This window comes from Arctopsyche grandis, chromosome 1 (assembly GCF_051622035.1).
Source record: "Arctopsyche grandis isolate Sample6627 chromosome 1, ASM5162203v2, whole genome shotgun sequence".
Classification (NCBI taxonomy): Eukaryota; Metazoa; Arthropoda; class Insecta; order Trichoptera; family Hydropsychidae; genus Arctopsyche; species Arctopsyche grandis.
Window position 1 is genome coordinate 4,083,474 of NC_135355.1, and position 19,482 is coordinate 4,102,955.

Consider the following 19,482-nt stretch of genomic DNA (forward strand, 5'->3'; position numbering starts at 1 on the left):
AAGCCATTCTCCAGTAAAAGTTGCACAGTTCTTATAAATATTTAACAGTACCTGAAGCGTTGCTTGAGAAATCAACAGGTGTCCTTCAGCCGATACTATAACGTTAGAATTGGAGCCATAAACTATCGGAGAACCGTTTTTGAGCCAAGTTTGATGAGCTGCAGGTACTCCAGTCGGTGCCAAACATCTTATGGTAGTCTGGCCATATTGCTCCACGGTTGTAGCTATCGGTGGCGAAACGAACTGCTTTCTCAAAACTGAAACAAAAACACAAACACATATACCATTTGCTGTTTACATAATTTCTTCTCGTAATCGTCCGAATGTGTACCAATTTTCCGCCCCATTCGGGAATTTCCCGGGCAGTTATCCCCAACCATTCCGAACAGATGTTAACCGCTAATCACCCGTCGTACACGTACCCTATTAGTCACCAAAAATTATGGCACATATGTATTTAATAAGTAGATATATAACCGACCTCGCAAATTGAAATATTAATTTTGAAAAACTGTCAATCTAACATTTGGCCAGTTTTGCATAAAGCAATCGACCTGCATTGATGACATTTTGGCAAACGCAACATTATTAAATCATTTTTGTGAAGTCTTATATGAATTCAGATGTATTATGCTAAATTCTAATCGCTCTTTGATTATTTTATCATCGAGAAGATCGGATAAAGGATGATTTATATGAACATACCTATACTTATTGTTCTGACTAAAAACCCCATGGCCGAGCTTCGAGGTCTAAAAACCCGAATTAAAACTGACAAACATACCTAATAGGTATGTTTGTCAGTTCGTAATATCATTATTCATCAATATTCATTAAATATCGATAGATTATAAGCATCAGGTTAATATTAAGTAGCATCATAAATTTAAAGGAAAATCCGTTGACAGGAAGTGGCAGCTTACTCTTTTCCGCTTTTCTTTTATTTTTTTCGAGCTTTTAAATGTCTGTAAACTTTTTGAGAAAATTACAGTCAAATCTTTATATCAATATTATATAAATTAAAAAAAAAATAGCAAATTTGACAAACCGGAAGTGGATTTTAAAGTCAGAAATGTTGTTACCACACAATTTTTCCTACACCATTGAATGTATAGAGCTGTTTGTATTCTTTATGTAAAATTTCATAGTTGATAAGGTTTAGGTCGTAATGTATAAGCCAGAGATTGTTTTATAATGACCTTTTGGATTATTAGACACTAGTGGTTTTACCCGGCTTCGCTCGGTATTTTTAATATAAACTGCTTAAACATTGCTTATCTAATAGTAAACATTTTATTAAATTTATTTGTTTTTATACTAAATTTAAAGTCACTGATTATAACACCCAAACCTTACATATTTACATACAAAGTCTCTTTCGAAATTATATATTAGATTCTTGGTATTTATATAATGTAGGGTTGTCAGGCATCCCGATTAATCGGGATTGTCACCAGTTTTAAGTCTCGTGTCACGGTGTCCCGAACAAACTTCTCGGGGCGCCCAAATTTCCCAGTTTACTACTTTTTAATTCCTACAGAAGTTTTTAATTAAAAATATGTAACATAAACTATGAACAAAAAATTGATGACAGATGAAAGAAATAGACTTTCTGTGGATACTGTTGAAAGTGTTCTAAAATGCATTAAAAACTATGATTTATGTTGATGCCAAATAGAAAGTCTGAAATGGCAGTCAGTAATAAAATATTTAGGAGTAACGTTTGATAAAAGAATGAGATGGGCACCTCACATTGAGGCAGCGAAATGCAAGGCGATGCGGGGTATATCTTCAATATATCCAATATTTAATCGCCATAGTTCTTTATCAACGCTAAATAAAATAAAATTATATCGCGCGCTCATATTACCATTATTAACCTATGCTTCACCTGTATGGAATAACGCCTCGAATACTAACCTTTCCAAGCTCCAAGTAATACAAAATAAATCCCTAAAAATAATTTATAATACACCCATATATACTAACCTGAAAAAACTGCATGCCATATATAATATTCCGTTTGTTACAGACATTACTAACAAACTAACCAGTAGATTCTATGACAGAATCACTAATAACCATACTAACACACTTGTGAAGAGTTTCGGTGATTACAACAAAATGTCTATACCCTTCAGGTATAAACACAGATTACCTAAACACAATCTGCTTTAAGTCATCGACTTTAGAGAATCTTTAATTAATATTATGTATTAGATGTATTATGAACATTTATAAGGATTGTAAATAGGTTTTTGAGCTCTTTTTCCTATTATGCTTTAGATTAACATTAGAATAATACAATACTGTGATTACTAAACAAATTAAATTAAATTGTAAAATAGAAAATTATCAGTAGATCAGTAGCTATTAAAATAGATATAAGATGTATTGTGAACATAATTTCGTAATAATAAAAAGCATTTAAAAATCAAAATCAAATTGATGCCAAATGTATGATTATCTAATTACAAACAAAATACTCTTGCAAAATGCTAAATCTAATGACAAGAATAAAAAATATTATTTTAATTTAGATTTTTATGGCTACTTTTGTTCCTATTCGTTAATTTACATATATTATATTGTGAATTGTTTTTTTTATGACTGCCTTTGTTCCTATTTAAGTAATTAATATAGTTAAATTATTTAATATAAATTAAAAATTATTTGATTTGATATTTTTTTTGGGGGGGGGGGATGTCCCGGTTTGACTTGCATGAAATCTGACAACCCTATGTGAAAAAACTTCTGCTTCAAAAAAGAAAGCTCATGACGTTGTTGCAGCCAAAGTTTTGAACAACGTTTGAAGTGTTTTCAAACTGGCCATCTAAAATTCAAAGACCGCCTACAAAACAGGGATAGGGGGTGGAATTATAAATCAAGGCATAGCTTTTAGCGCATCCCTGCACATTCTCGCGTGGTAATTAATACAGCGGTGCATTCGGTCGTTGATGGGTGTGTGCTTTCGGTGAGGGGGTGGTCGGGCGGTTTAATGGAAGAAACGGGGGTGGGTGGAAACATCCCCTGTTGCGGCTGAAGAAGCCAGAACTTCTTCAATGGCGTTGAAAGTTACCGAGGCGCGTATTTACCGCTCGCTTAGCAATTCAGGTGTAATTATGGGAATGCTATCAGTTACTGGTTAACTGCTCTCTCGCTGTTTCAACTTAATGCCAGCAGCGGGGAAAATGCACGCTCCACGATGCCACTAAACATTCCTTTTAATGTGTACATTTACTGGTGTACGTATGTACATATGTATGTATGCATGTATATGGAAGGAAGTTGTACTTTTAGCTAGCGTTGTAAAACTGTCACAAACGGACAATATATATGTATTAACTGTAGTTCTCTATGCTCTATGCTTTAGATGTATTTAGAGATACATACATACATATATTATAATGAATAAAAATTGGTGCTATAGTTAGGGGTTCCAAATATTCGTAAAATCCATTATTCGAATATGAAATTGGTAAAATATTAGAATAATCGAGTATTCGAGACTTGACTCGACCCGGCTCATCTCTTTCAAAGACCGTCTGTTATCGGTGAACAGACGGTCTGTGAAAGAGATGGCTGTGTACGTAATGGCATAGTAAACGAGATATTAGTGAACAGACGGGGTGAGAAAGAGATGGCCGTATACGTAATGCCTGGAGCGCATCCTCGGTTTACGGAAAATCTGTGAACGAGTTGTCGTATCACCGACCCGGCCAGGTAATGACTTAAAACCCGGATTCGGGACCCGATTTCGTGTATTAACGTAAAAATTCAAAATAATTTTCAGTCAATACATTGAAAATATCCAAATACGTATGTGTCATTAATAGATTCTGCGTGTACATGATTCATATATGGCCTTATTTGTTCGTGAACTTTTACGACTTGTGAGTTATGAGAGAACTGCAAACAATGGAACGGATTTTGCAAATACCGAAAACTATACGGCGTACTGAAATTAGGCTAAATTTAGAATTCATCAGAACGTATCATCGTTTCTCTTTTTGGTCAAACGTTTCACGCAGATTGGTTGTGCGCCTCGTTCGCGTGTATTGATTAAATACTAGTGTTTTTACCCGGCTTCGCTCGGTATTTGTAATATAAACCGCTTAAACATGGCCAATGTAATAGTAAACATTTTATTGCATCTATTTGAATAGTTTTATTTTATTTAAATTTATTTGAATATTCATTTGTTTGACGACGTCACGGATTTACGAACCAACATTACATATTTTCTTACATACTTACAAAGTCTCTTTCGAAATTATATATTAGATCTCTAGGCACAACATATACTCCTGGCATTCTTAAAGTTTTTTTTTTAAATATCCATACTGGTCAACGCGTCCGCCACATACCCATTTACTTTCATACATACATCGCGGCCATTTTTAGCCTCTTCTTACTTCCCTTTCGATTTTTACATACCTCCTTTGCGTTTCACATGGCTTTCGTGTTAGTGGTCATTTTTTATCTCTTATCTGATCGTTTTCATACTTTGCCATATTGCTCATTTTGGTCATTAATATACGTTAATGTATCGTCTGCCATTACGTTGGAGATAAAATATCGTATACAACGCGTTTTAAAAACGGGGCACGTAGACCTTCCTGACGTTTAACAAGCGTTTGTCTCGTGTCTACCAACTTTTTCGCCTTGATATGGCCATATCAGATTTTAATTGTTTAAACGCCTATATTTTATAAAATTTGCTCTATAGGTTCTCGTTATCTCTAATATATAAATATTTATAGTTTAAACTCTCATATGTATATATATATAAATTTCAAATTTGGCGTGTAGCTTCTTGTAAGGTAATACACGAAATATATTGATTTTTGGCCAAATATGTCAGATCTGACATTTCACTGCTAAAAGTACTTCTCTTCACTGAGTTTTATCTGCGAGATAAGTATTCAATAAGAAGTTATGTTGTATCTAATTGTTAATATGATTTACAATAAGCTTACATACATTTAGTTTTTTACAACAAGGTTACATATATACATCACATACAATTATTTGTAGTTATCAGCTGATTTAATTTATCTGATGACTCATTTATGGACAATCATACATTGATAAACTATTCTTAAAGCAAATCATTAAAGCAATCTTAGTATTAATAAACTATTCTAAGCTGTAAGGGTCCCGGCATAAATGAGTATACATAAATATGTATTTCCGGCAGCAACCCATAACCTCAAATTTCATTGTTTATTCCTCCAAAACAAACTTTCTAACCAATACAAGCTTGATATACATATGTACACAGATCAAACAGTGATAGTTTTATTTTTATTTATCAGCTGATTTATTTCGTCTCACAAAATTTGGGTCCTCATCCGATCGTTTTCAAACATTGCCATTTTGCTCGGTTTGGTCATCAACATATGTATGTGGAAATCAAATCCGTCATTACGATGGTGAAAAATAATCATAATAGACACGTTTGAAAATACTCCATTATCGTTCTCGGTGACGTCTATTTACCGTATTTATCCACGTTGCCGGATTTATCCACACTGTTTTGATCGTTTTTTACCTTTTCGCCACAATCTCGCTATGTCAGATTTTAATTGTTTAAACGCCTATGACCTTTTCTTTTTTCACTCTATATTTTATTATACATATATTATTCTATCCTAAGCGTATCGAACCCGGATTTTAGCCCTCAACAGAACACGTCCGCACCGACACCGACCAGACGAAGCACAAAATCAGTCCCTTTCCGAATTCAATTGGTATACAAACATTTCCGGCACCGTTCAGGGGTCGCACACCGGTTTAACTCGATTGGCCTGATTAAAACAAAGGTTTAACCGGGAATCCGCCACAACTCGTGGACTTTGACTAATGTCTCGTAACCGATGAGGTCGTAATTGCGTCACAGTCACGTACGAAAGTTGTCCCAACTAATTCCCTGGCTCGGACGTGAGAGATACACGTCTATCTGTCTGGGACTTACCCACACCCAGGCCTCAACTCTTCCCGTCGGGACCTCCATAATGGAAGGCCCGAAACCGAAAACAAGGTTGTTCCGGGAGAGGTAACACGGCCTGGGAGGATTATATCGAATTCCATTCAGATCTTCCCGGAGAAGTTTGCCCTTGCTTCGGAAACTTGCGGACAAAAGAGATTTCGCATGAATTGAATAATTCATACGCGCGACGGCTATCGAGATACGAATTGAGTTATCTGTGCGGAAGCGAGTGCGTATGTTACGCCATTAAAAACTTTGCCCATAAATTTCCAAATCGGCCATGTAACGACTATTCAATATAATACGACGCTACCTGAATGTATCCTTTTGTGCGGTCGTAAAATTTGACCTTACGATTTACATACATTGTCACTTTTTCTACAAGGTTAATATTGGCTTCAGTTCGTCTGTTAGTATGGACAAACTTCCTACACTCTTCCGATTGCTTTGAAACTTTACCATTTTGCAAGGTTTAGCCGCCGAAAGAGATTTCAATTCGGTCCGCGGAAGTCGATGGTGAAATATAATCGTAATAAATACGTTTTAAGAATCCAAAAATTTTGGAGACGGTTACAGCTAACCTATTGCCAATAGACCCATTGCCAGTTGACTTTAAGTGCCTATTTTTTTGTTTACAGATTTTAATTGTTTAAATGCCTATGTTAATTCGTATTATTATGTAATATTTTATATAATTTTATTATTTCGATAAAATAATAGTGTAATATATAATTTGGAAAGAGACTTTGTATAATGTATGTATGTATGTATTTTATTTTTTTATTGTTCCAAATCAATATAGACTCGTCATTACAGATTTGCTCAGATGCGACGGGTGTGTACGTTAACGAAATACAGAATACATAAACAATCAGAAATCAGAAATACAGTAATACATATACAATCAGAATATATAGCATATAACGATTAATCAGAAATAATAATCATAGATTTTTTTGTGTACAATTTTTATACATATAATAAATACGAAATTATAGAGATGTCTATAGATTTCAGATTACTGTGTATAATTATTACAAATTATACACAGGCAGATTTTGTGACAACAGGAATAGATCAGGAACCGTTTCAGCAATAATCAGATAAAATTGGCAAACTCTGATAGAGAAACGATCGATTTGGAGTCACAAAACCCCCAAATCTAACCAGCAGATGGCAAGGACTCGATCCTTTGACCTCAGTGGTGCTAAATATATACGCTACCACTAAGCCAAACTGCTGGCTATGTATCCTTCGTTTGTAGAAATCCGTGACGTCATCAAACAAATAATTAGCTATTATTATATTCAAAGGATTCGAAGTTCCCGGGGGCGTAGGCGCCGAGGGCGAGGCCCTATAGGGCGCAGACACCGAGGACGGAACACTAGAGGGCGAAGCCTTAGGGCTCCACCCCCCAGGGGGCGCAGACTTCGAGGAAAGAAGCCCTAGGGGGCGCAGACGCTGGGGGCGTACATATAATTATTTATAAGAGACTTACTATATATGTTTTTTTGTTCGTAACAGTCAATTTAATAAAAAAACAAATGAGTATTCAAATAAATTTAATAAAATGTTTACTATTAGATTAGTCATGTTTAAACGGATTATATTACAAATACCGAGCGAAGCCGGGTAATACAGCTATTATTTTATATAATAGTAATATTTCTTTATATAATCGAAATATTATTTTATATAATAGTAATAGTAATATATGTCAATAAAAGGATAAAATATCACCGAAAAAATTCGCGACAGTAAAGATTAGGCATGCTAGTGTTTTTTTACACGTGCAAAATTATCTAAAATAAAGTAACAAGTGCCGCGCACTATTTTGTTTGTCCGCAAATTTAGTGATATCATTATAGGGTGGGATATTCAAGGCATGTGTTTAAATTAAATACTATAGAATTACTACATGGAAAATTTAACACGGTGAAATGTCATAATCCGAGAGCGGAATATAAAGCGGAAAATTTAAACTGCAAAACCTACGATGGATGTTTTTCAATAGATTTAAATCGAGGATCAATTCTGTCGACGTCCAAAATCCCCGAATTCAACGGGACTCACACACACAAACACAATGCCAGGGATTTAAAACTGGCAACCGGACGAAATTAAATTGAATTATTAAAACGATTCCCTTTGTCTCGTTGTTGTCATAATACGCTGTGATGAATGAACGATTTTGTTCATTTTTTACTTTTTTGATAAACTGTATTATATTATTTAGCCTTAAATTATATATATAGGAGATCCGAACGAATTTACAGGTTATCATTTGAATTGGCCTCAATGCTATTATATACATTCCTTTATTGTTCATTTTTATGACCTAAACTCAATTACATACATGTGAATTAGTTGCCATAAAAATCGCTTTACTGCGCTCGAAGTTTAACGATTAGACAATTTCCAGAATAGATTAAATGAATTTTCTTGCAATTTATCATAAAAACTTCAGAAGTTGATACATACATATATATTTTATTTCATTAATTTGTATATAAAACGAAGACTATTGAACTCTGTTTTGTTTTACGTATAATTGTCATAATCATAATGATCAAATTTGCAAGAAAAATATTATGTAGGTAGCATATATTTATAGATTCAACAAATTTGAGGGCTCATGACTCGAATTTTCGAAAAACTGGGAGGAAATTTATTTATTGAATCCGTCACAACAATTGAGCTAGAAAAATCGGAAAATTCTAACAGAAAAAGGTCGATATATGTTTTAATTACCACAGGTATATATTTTTAATTCACTCATAGGTTATATAATGAATGTTAAAATGTTTATATTATAATGGTGATTCGATATGCTTGTTATGGCCAAATACGTCAGGCTCAACTGTCATTGTGACATTAAATGTCACAATGTTAATTATGTTAATATCATACTAAGAAACAAATATTATTAAATTTGGTAGACTAAACTTTTTAAATTTTTTCTTTAAAAAGTATAAAATATAGAGTGAAAAAAGAAAAAGTTATAGGCGTTTAAACAATTAAAATCTGACATAGCGAGAGGGTGGCGAAAAGGGAAAAAAACGATCGGAAGAGTGTGGAAAAATACTAATAAAATTCACCGAGAACGATAATGGAGTATTTTCAAACGTGTCTATTATGATTATTTTTCACCATCGTATGGCGGATTTAATTTCCATATATATTGATGATCAAACCGAGCAAAATGGCGAAGTTTGAAAACGATCGGATGAGAACCCAAATTTCGTCTAAGAAGAGGCTAGTAATAAAAATCTTATACGTCACATGATTTTCCCACAACTACATATTGTACTTAAAATATATAATAACTCCAGATCCTAAAACGAATCCAATTATTAATTATTTTCTCATTCAATATATTATAGTTGTTTAAAATACATGAATATGTAGAGCTTATTATAAATTGAATAACATACTTCAATTGTTTCGTAAGTAAACTCGTATTTTTTACACTCTTGCTAAGCAGACGTGAATTTTGCACAGATTAAATTCGATACTTTGCAGACATGTTATAGTACTCGCTTTACAACTCTAATTACCTGTAATTTTATATGTAATGAAATTGAATATTCGTGAGAAAGCTGCAGTCTGAAAGGCAACTTCCTTTACCCTGATGATGGCCACCTCGTGATAGTACAAATTGAAATCGTGCAGCATGATCATCATGACCGCTGTATTATATTATACTTACACTGCGAGCAATCATCAGTCATAAGGATAATTACCGAAATCCTTGCAAATCTTACGCACAGACAGACAAACGCACACGCCGTTTAATTAATTTACGGATACGTGGAAATGGGATTAAGCGTCCCCTTAATCGAATACGATCGGGAGGTAATCGAGAGTTAATTAGCAAGGTGTCTGCGTGTGACAAAAGGCAAGGGAGGGGTTTTTAGGGGGGGGCTGGGACAGTTTAATCTAAAAATTATGTCGCCCCTTGTCAGTTAAATTACCCGGGAAAATTAAATCCCGTGTTCGTTGCTGGATCGAATACGCAACGGAAAACTAAACTCTAATCTTGCCGAATTTTTTTTAATGTAAGAAAAGCATTGCGAAAACGCTCGAATGTATTATATTACCGAATATAAAATTTCTTTGATTTTTTTAAGTTAATAAATATTAATAATAATAATAAATTTGACACGTTGAATTCCAACATGACAATGATTTTTGTTGGTTTTTCCTCGTTTATGAGATAAATTATACAAAACTAATTCCATAAAAATAATTTATGATACACCCATATATACTAACATGAAAAAACTGCATGCCATATATAATATTCCGTTTGTTACATACATTACTAACAAAGTAACCAGTAGATTCAATGACAGAATCAAAAATAACCATACTAACACACTTGTGAAGTGTCTCGGTGATTACAACCAAATGTCTATACCCTTCAGGAATAAACACAGATTATCTAAAGACAATCTGCTTTAGGTCATCGACTTTAGAGAGTCTTTAATTAATATTATGTATTAGATGTATTGTGAGCATTTATAAGAATTTTAAATAGGTTTTTGAGCTCTTTTTCCTATTATGCTGTACATTAACATTAGAATAATATAATACTATGATTACTAACCAAATTAAATTAAAATTGTAAAATATTAAATGATCAGTAGATCAGTAGCTATTAAAATAGATATAAGATGTATTGTGAACCTAATTTCGTAATTATAAAAAGCATTTGAAAATCAAAATCAAATACAAAACTAATGTTAACATTGTTTTTAAAAAACTCTTTTCTTTCTACAGTTTTTTGATAGTAATGGCGGAAAGTCAAACATATATTAGCCAGCGGTGTTGTTTAATGGTTGCGTGTATGTTTAGCACCAAGTGATCAGTGGGTTCGATCCGCTGTACTGCTGGTTAGATTTGGGGGTATTTGTGACTCTAAATCGATCGTTTCTTATCAGAGTTTGCCAATCTTATCTGATCATTGTTGAAACGGTTCCTCAAAATTGGCAAAAATCATCTTTCCTGTTGTCACAAATCTTCTGTATTTATTGTATGTACAATTTGTAAAATGATGTACAAATCTAAAATCCATAGATGTCTCAATGGATTTATTCTTCAATTAATTAATTAATTAATAGTTATTTCGTGTTCTTCAACTTCTGAAAATGAAGTGATTTATGTAAAAAAAATGCTGCATTGTTTGTAATTATTCGCCAGGAAGGCGCATTGGGGTCTCCAGTCAAGCCTTCCTGGTATATATATATATGTAAAAATAAAAATAAAATAAGGCTACTGCCACTGAGCTGTCACCATCTCCAAAATTTTTGGATTCTTCAACGTGTTTACTACGATTATATTTCACCATCGACTTAGCGGACCCAATCCAAATCTCTATCGGCGGGCAAATCTCGTAAAATGGCAAAGTTTCAAAGCGATCTGAAAAGTGTAGGAAGTTTGTCAGACCAATTGATGAAGTGAAACTAATAAATACCTTCGAAAAATACTTGTAAACACATTTTCTGAAAATCAAAAAGTCAAATTCAAAATTTCCTACAAAAACAATACTCGATCGATTAATACTTCACACATTGTAGATGAAATAAATAAATGAGTGTGAAAAAAGTAGCTTCACCACTGTTTTAACGAGTTGCAAAGGGGTGGTAGAAAGAGGCATATGCATTGTTAGCTGTCATCACTCCGATCTGACACATCCAATCGATTCCGATTTAAATTTCAATGAGTTCGTTAGTGATTATATTCTTCCCTCTTCATGTCAGTTAATGTTGATAATGTTATTGTTAATAGTTAATGTTACCGTATGTCGGTAAGATATTGTAACGTGGGAACGCGAGAGAGACTATCCGCTGTCTAAGTGCATTCGTGGGTGAACAATAGAAACCCCCGGATAAGGCTATCGGGACTCAGTAAGTGACCGAACAAAGGATACGCTAGAGTTCTCAAAAGCGGGGCGAGTGCATACGACTCACCAGGGTAGACCTACGTGCCTAGACAATAGACATAGCAGCGGATCTGGGATTCTATGCTGGGCAACTTGTCCTTTGTCCTTTATATGGAGGTACAGAAGGTAGATCTAGTATTCTGGAGCGGGCGGTGATCTCGTGTGGACCTTCTGAAGCGACTTTGGCCTTTCATTTCAATTCTGAACCCACCCTTACGCAACAATATCAAAGCGACCTGAAGATTTGAAGCGGTTCAAAATTAGATCACAACTTTTTGACAGGCAGGAATGTATCTGAACTAACAGAGTGAAGCTAAAATCTTGTAAAAATAAATTAGATTCTTGATTTTCATCGTAATTTTATTGCATAACCGTATAAACTTTTACACTCAAATCATTCATCGGATTCAAACTGCACTTTTAGCCGGCAAAAGCTCGGCAAACCGAGCATTCAGAAGACATGGAAGTTTTGCAGAGTGCAATAATTTGTGACCGAACCAAGTTTCCGAAACCGCATAGCCATTCATTGCATGGCAATGCATTTGGATCGTGTGCACATATTCCGATACTGCAATACACAATATATCACACAAGTACATACATATAATACAAGAAATTTGTACGATTTGAATTATCGCCGCGAACTTTGCAGACGATTTAAAGTTATGGTGCAACGATGCACAATATCCAGGGGCTTGCACTGTTAAACTGGTCCTCCTTGCGAGATCTCCAGCCTCCGGGGCCTGTATTGTACTCCTTAACAATTCGTAAATGAAATTTCCTAAATACACAGTAGCTCCTGTAGAATTCCACGTATGTCCAAGTCCAAGTTTCAATTCGATTTCGCAACATTATGTGTAATATTGAAGAAAAGTTTCGAGCTCGAAGCACGTACCGTTCCGCTGTCTTTCTATTGGAGTTTCTGAATGTTTAACTTAAGTTTAATGAATTGAAAATAATGCGCTCTTCCGCCTTTGGAGCGATGAATGTTATGCTTCTGTTTAATATTTGAATTGAATTTATGTAGCGCGTTGTCTGTTATGAGTGTTGATTAAAATTGAAAGCGTCTAATGTTGTCTTTAGTATGTGAATAATGTTTCAATCGTAAATATTATTAAATTTTGCTTGTATAATTAACTAGCTGAACCCGGCATGCGTTGCAATGCCACAATAACGGATGCGATTCCCGTTCCCGTTCCCGTTCCCGTTCTCGTTCTCGTTCCCGTTCCCATTTGTCGGAAAAACGCAGGCAGCGAACACATTTTAAATTATTGCGTTCCCGTTTTTCCCCATTTTTTTTTTCACAGTAATCTTCCCGGACATGCATACAACAAATCCTGAAAGTTCGATCGTTATCGGTTCAGTGCTTTAGAAGCCTATATGAGATACACAGACAGACATTCAATTTTATATAGATATATAGATAGACTAGTGTTGTACCCGATGAAATATCATCGTATGGGTATAAGAATATTAAGTTATTAAATAAATAAAAATTAAAAGAAATGTGTTAGTCTTGTATGCGATCCGCATGCGGTCGATTTTTTTTCAAATACCTTTTAAATATATTCAATTTAATGTTTATATTTTATTGTTTAATATGAAAAAAAATGGTAAAAACTACTACCTACCTACATATACATATGTATATACAATATAAAACAGTTATAGAAAAATTAATTAATTAAATAATTAAATTAATTTTCAATAGATATTCTGAGATTATTTTCCTAGAGGTTTTTTCTTGATTATTATATTCATAAGTTTTGTCGGCAGTGTTTTAACTGTGACGTACATACATATTTAACTATTTAACTATTTAACCTGCTTTCTGGGAGCCTTGATGTTTTTACTTCATCATACAGTTCTGTCAGGCAGCATATTTTAAATGACTTCTAGCTACATACATATTTACACATGTTGTTTTCATTTTGTAATGTTATTATTTAGCATAATGTGTATGTATGTTGGTTTTATCTATATTTATATATGTATGCTATTTTTTATTTATATATATATATATATATGTATATATATATATATGAGTAATTTATCTTTATTTATGTGTATTGATGTGTTTATGTGTATATGCATGTATAATGTTTGTATGTTTATGGATGTATGTAATGTATGTGTATATGTATATGTATATGTGTATGTATGTATATGTATGTATGTATGTGTGGGTATATATATATATATATATGTATATGTATATATATATGTATATATATATATATATATATATATGTATGTGTATATGTATATATGTATGTATATGTATATATGTATATATATGTGTGTATGTATGTATATATATGTATATGTATGTGTGTATGTATATATATATATATGTAGGTGTGTATGTATGTATATGTATATATGTGTATTTTTATATTTATGAATGTATGTATCTGTATTTGTGTATACGTGTAAGAATTTGTGTATATATGGATGGTATACATATGTGTTTATATAATTGTCTTTGGCCAGGAAGGTGCATTGGGTTTACCTGTTAGGCCTTCTTGGTGTAAATTAAATGAAAAAATAAAAAATAAAAAATAAAATATGTCGAATCAAAACGACTATTATAGTAAAGCGAGCGTTATCGCAGACACACTGAAAAGCGATATTATATATTTGATGTACAATATACGATGCGTTTTAATTCGAACCTGTATTTCTATAGCTTTCTGATTTCTATATAAAAAGAAATATATAAATATTACGTTGTATATGCATATGTATGTACATAATTAGTTGAAAAAAATATATAAATAAAATTTAAGCTGTTTGAACTCATTTAAAAAGCTGTGGTTGTATTACAGTGGTGGTCATTTAAATTTGCATACATATGTTTATATACTTTCCTGTATTATAAATGCATGTACGTATATACACATGTATTTGAAATTACTTATGTACATATTTGAAATTCAATTCAAAGAATAGCAATTTCATTTTAACAAGCTTCCACGCTTCGTTTTTTAAGCCGGAAACTACATAGAAATAGTGCAATTTTTGCAAAACGACTTTGACTGTTGCAATACTATTAAGATAACGTAAAATAAAATTCAAAAGTGTGGAATTGTTTTTATTTTAAGCCGTGAACCCATAAGGCTTTTAGTATTATATACATATATAAAAATAATAAATAAAATATGAATAAAAATGTGTTCAAACTGATCAACGTTAAATGTTTGCGTCTCATAGTGCTTATTTCAATCGTATTATATATTTTGATACATTCATTTGTATTGATAGATTTCTAGATAGATTCATTTGTATTGATACATTCGTCTGTATTTTTCCTATTCGTATTTCCACTTTTACAATGGGTACATATATTTTTGTGAGGGATATTATTTTTGCCATGTCAACAAAGCATCTCCACTAATAGGAATTTCAATAAAACGAGCAATCCAAAATGGACCTTTTTCATTTCACAAATGGACGCATTGCCCTCCTCATTCGGCACACTCCAACCGACGAGAACAGTTCAAAAACCGTCCATTAGCTTAATCATAAACCTACATTTTATTTTTTTATCAATTCGAAAAGCTCTTTCGAGGGCTAAATGCAAATAAAGAGGACCGAAACGATCCAGGTGCCCTCTTTTATACAGGGTGAGTTAAACATGTTCGACAAAAGAATTTTGTTACAATATTATCCGATGTAATAATTCCAAAAACTTTTAAAAGCCATACTTTTGGTAAATAAATATATGAATTGAATTGAATTTAAAAATATTGTAGCATATGCTAAAAGGAGCCACCGTTATAATTGGTTTTCGAGGATTATCTCCAGGCTTAAGTGCTGTCGGCTAACAATGAAGACCCCCGAATAGACTTAGTGGTCGGTAACGGAATTAACGGAGTTCTCAGAACTGACAGCGCGAGACCGTGGGATTGCATATTTGGTATGTGCCTATAACAATAGGTAAACAAACGTGTCGAGGAAGATGCACTAAGCGACCTGTCCTTTATAAGCAGGTACTTGGCCATATGAAGGCATTCTGGATGGAACACTGGCAGTGCGTGATTTCCTTATACACCCAATAAATGCTGTGAAGCGACTTTGGCCTTTTATTTGGATCCTCCACCCACCCCTACGCAACAATATGAATTTTAATTTTACATACATATTTTTATAGCCAATGCTATTTATGTATACAGATATACACCCGTTTTTATAAACACGACATCTATGGTCAACATTATACAACGCTTAGTATTGTTGCGTAAGGGTGGGTGGAGGATCCAAGTAAAAGGCCATCAGTCGTATCACAGCATTTATTGATGATTCAGGAGTTACACGCACTGTCACTGCTCCGTCCAGAATGAATTATATCGCCTACGTACCGCCTTATAAAGGGTAGATCTCTCAGGACGCCTAATCTGTTTACCTGTTGTATAGTCACGTATTCGGATATGTATTTCCAAGAGATTGGGTCTTCCCATACCGATTCTGAGAAATAACTAATAACGGTCATTGTTTAGCCTAAATGCACTTAGAGTCCAGATATAATCTTTGGAAGTAAGTGCATGCATTTAGTTAACCGATAACAGATATCCGTTGGTCTAAGTACAATTCGCTCAATCCACGGCGTACGTAACAGTATCATTCAAGGCCAATTATTAACATCGATCATCAAACAGTACAATTATCATAGAGACATCTATGGACAAATTTTTGCAACATTTTTAAATATCAAAGCATTATGAGATTCTGGAATCTCAAATTTTGCGATAAATTGAACAAGATTACCGACTTTTTGGAACCGTTTCTAATGAAATCAGATAAATTGGGATATTCTGATAGATAATGATAATATCCAAGGTCTGGCCACCAACAAAGCCGGGGATAGAACTTGTGACCACACAATCGAAAGCATTACAAGCTAACCACTGATTTGTGCTGTCGAATACCAATCCAAAGATGATTCGAACAAGATGGGATCATCGGGGCTATAATATGGGTTCAAAAATCTCACTAAACATGATTATTTTGAAAACATTGGATCAAATAATATACATAGCAATGTTCGTGTATGTTTAGCACAAAGTGATCAGTCAGCTCGAATCGCTATACTGCTGGTTAGATTTGGGGGTATTTGTGACTCCAAATCAATCGTTTCTTAGGAGAGTTTGCCAATTTTATCTGATCATTGTTGAAAATGTTCCTTAAAATTGGCAAAACAACATCTTTCCTACTGTCACAAATATTCTGTATTTATTATATGTACAAATCTAAAATCCATAGATATCTAAATGGATTAATTATTTAATTGATTAATTAATTAATTGTTCAGGTTTTGGATATATGTACATATGTACAGTGATTTATGTAATAATGAAATGTGGCATTGTTTGTAATTAATTGTCCAGGAAGGTACATTGGGGTCTTCCTGTCAAGCCTTCCTGGTATATATCTATGTGAAAATAAAATAAATAAATAAAATTTGGTTTTAATCAGGACATGTACGGAGAGTTCATTTAATGGTGCATACGCACCAAGCCAACGAATGGCCCATAGGCCAACTTTTAAAACCAGTAGCGTACAAAATATCGAAATAAAAATTAAATTTAAAAATTGAAATTAAATATCAAAATTAAAACTATTATTATTATATTAAAATTAAATTATAATCATTATATTAAAATTAAAATTAAATATTGAAAGTTAAAACAGAACATGCACAATTTAAATAAATTTTCGAGATTGACCTAAAATTAGATAATCAACAATCACATACAGGTAATCCTCGACTTTTGTTTGTCGAAGATGTTTTGACTTACGAAGATACGCACTAAGATCGAAAAAAAATCAAAGAATTATTATTTTTACTTCCCCGTAATGCGCAGTTACTGAGAATATATCATGTATTAGTATGGGTGATCCAACGATTTTTGCTAACCCGGGGTGTTGTCGGTCACATCAAACGGATTTTTTTATTCTTCAATTGTTTCTCGTCGAAATAAATCAAGTAATTAAATCATTTCAGAGGTAAAATTTATCGGATAATGTGTGATTATTAATTTTATTTCGACGAAAGAAAAAAAACCCTTTGACAAATCACCGCCATCCGACACCGCGTTTTTTAATGAATTGTTTTTTTTTATCGATCATCCACGTGGAGATACAGTAACATCTCGTGACGACTTTAACAATATTTTTTTTCGCTCGTATGCTGAGAAATTATAATATTTCTCTGGTTTTAAATGCGGTATCGTCGTAATTCAAAACATTGTTGTAATTCAAAACATCAACGATGATCTAATTTTAGCTCAATCTCGCTCAATTTCAATTTTAAAATTTAATTTTTATTTCGATATTTTGTACGCTACTGCTGGTTAAAAAGTTGGCCTAAAATCGTCGTTGGTTTAGTCCGTAAGCACCATAACGAGAATTGATGATTCGTATGTATGTATGTATGTAGATTGATTTAATTTAGCTATTGAATATTTTCTTTTCAAACAATGTCACTAATATACGTACATATGAGCCGTTATATTTGAAAGTGTGTATATGTTTGTAGCTTTTCAGTTTTAAAAATCGAGACTTATGACCCACCTGTGTGTATATATATAATATATGTACGTGTGTGGGGGTGGTAAAGAGGAACAAGATAATCTCCATAAACGGTAACGTCCCCGTATCAATTTTATTAATGCAACACAATAAAAGCAGCCTTGTATTATTATTACTCATTCGCAACAACAACAAAGCAACGCAACTGTGGAAAATAGTGGGCGGGTAGGGCGCACGTTATCGGCGACTTTAGCGCCCCCTGTCCGCTTAATGATGTATAAGCCATTTAACCTGTAATCTTCTCCGTGGGAGAGATGCGTCTCCGGAGCATAAATAAGTGCATATCCTGGCAACTTTTATCGTCGCTCTCTCTCTCTATATCCCAAAACGGAATAGAAAGTATACAAATGTGGGTATACAATATATAGTATGCGAATCAATCGTAAAAGCTTTCATATATATATATATATATATATATATATATATATATATATATATATATATATATATATATATATATATATATATATATATATATATATATATATATATATATATATATATATTTTTACATATGTAGATATATGGTGACACGACGACTCGTTCACGGATTTTCCGTAAACCGAGGATGCGCTCCAGGCATTACGTATACGGCCATCTCTTTCTCGCCCCGTCTGTTCACCAAGATCTCGTTTCCTATGCCATTACGTATGCAGCCATCTCTTTCACAAACCGTCTGTTCACCGATAACAGACGGTTTGTGAAGCGGCGTTAGAGGATCGAACCCACTGATCACTTGGTGCTAAACATACTCGCTACCATTAAGCCATACAGCTGGCATAAATAATAACATAACATAACATAATAAATAGTAAAATAATGTTTATAACTTAAAAATAAACCGTACTGTCCAAAAAGACCATCATATTTGATGATATGTTATTTAGTATAACTAATTACATATATATGTAAACCTGTATTAAGTAACCTGATTAGGATCTGTTGGCACGCGCAG

At 33.3% G+C, this 19,482-nt stretch overlaps 1 protein-coding gene across 1 annotated transcript in view; it reads right to left on the minus strand.

Annotated features, from left to right (window-relative positions):
- LOC143914067 (netrin receptor UNC5C-like) overlaps positions 1-19,482 on the minus strand; it is an 88,524-nt gene that overhangs the window by 26,224 nt on the left and 42,818 nt on the right. Inside the window, exon 5 of the mRNA XM_077434160.1 lies at positions 52-257. Within this exon, the coding sequence (XP_077290286.1) occupies positions 52-257 (206 nt within the window). The remainder of the gene's footprint in view (positions 1-51; positions 258-19,482) is intronic.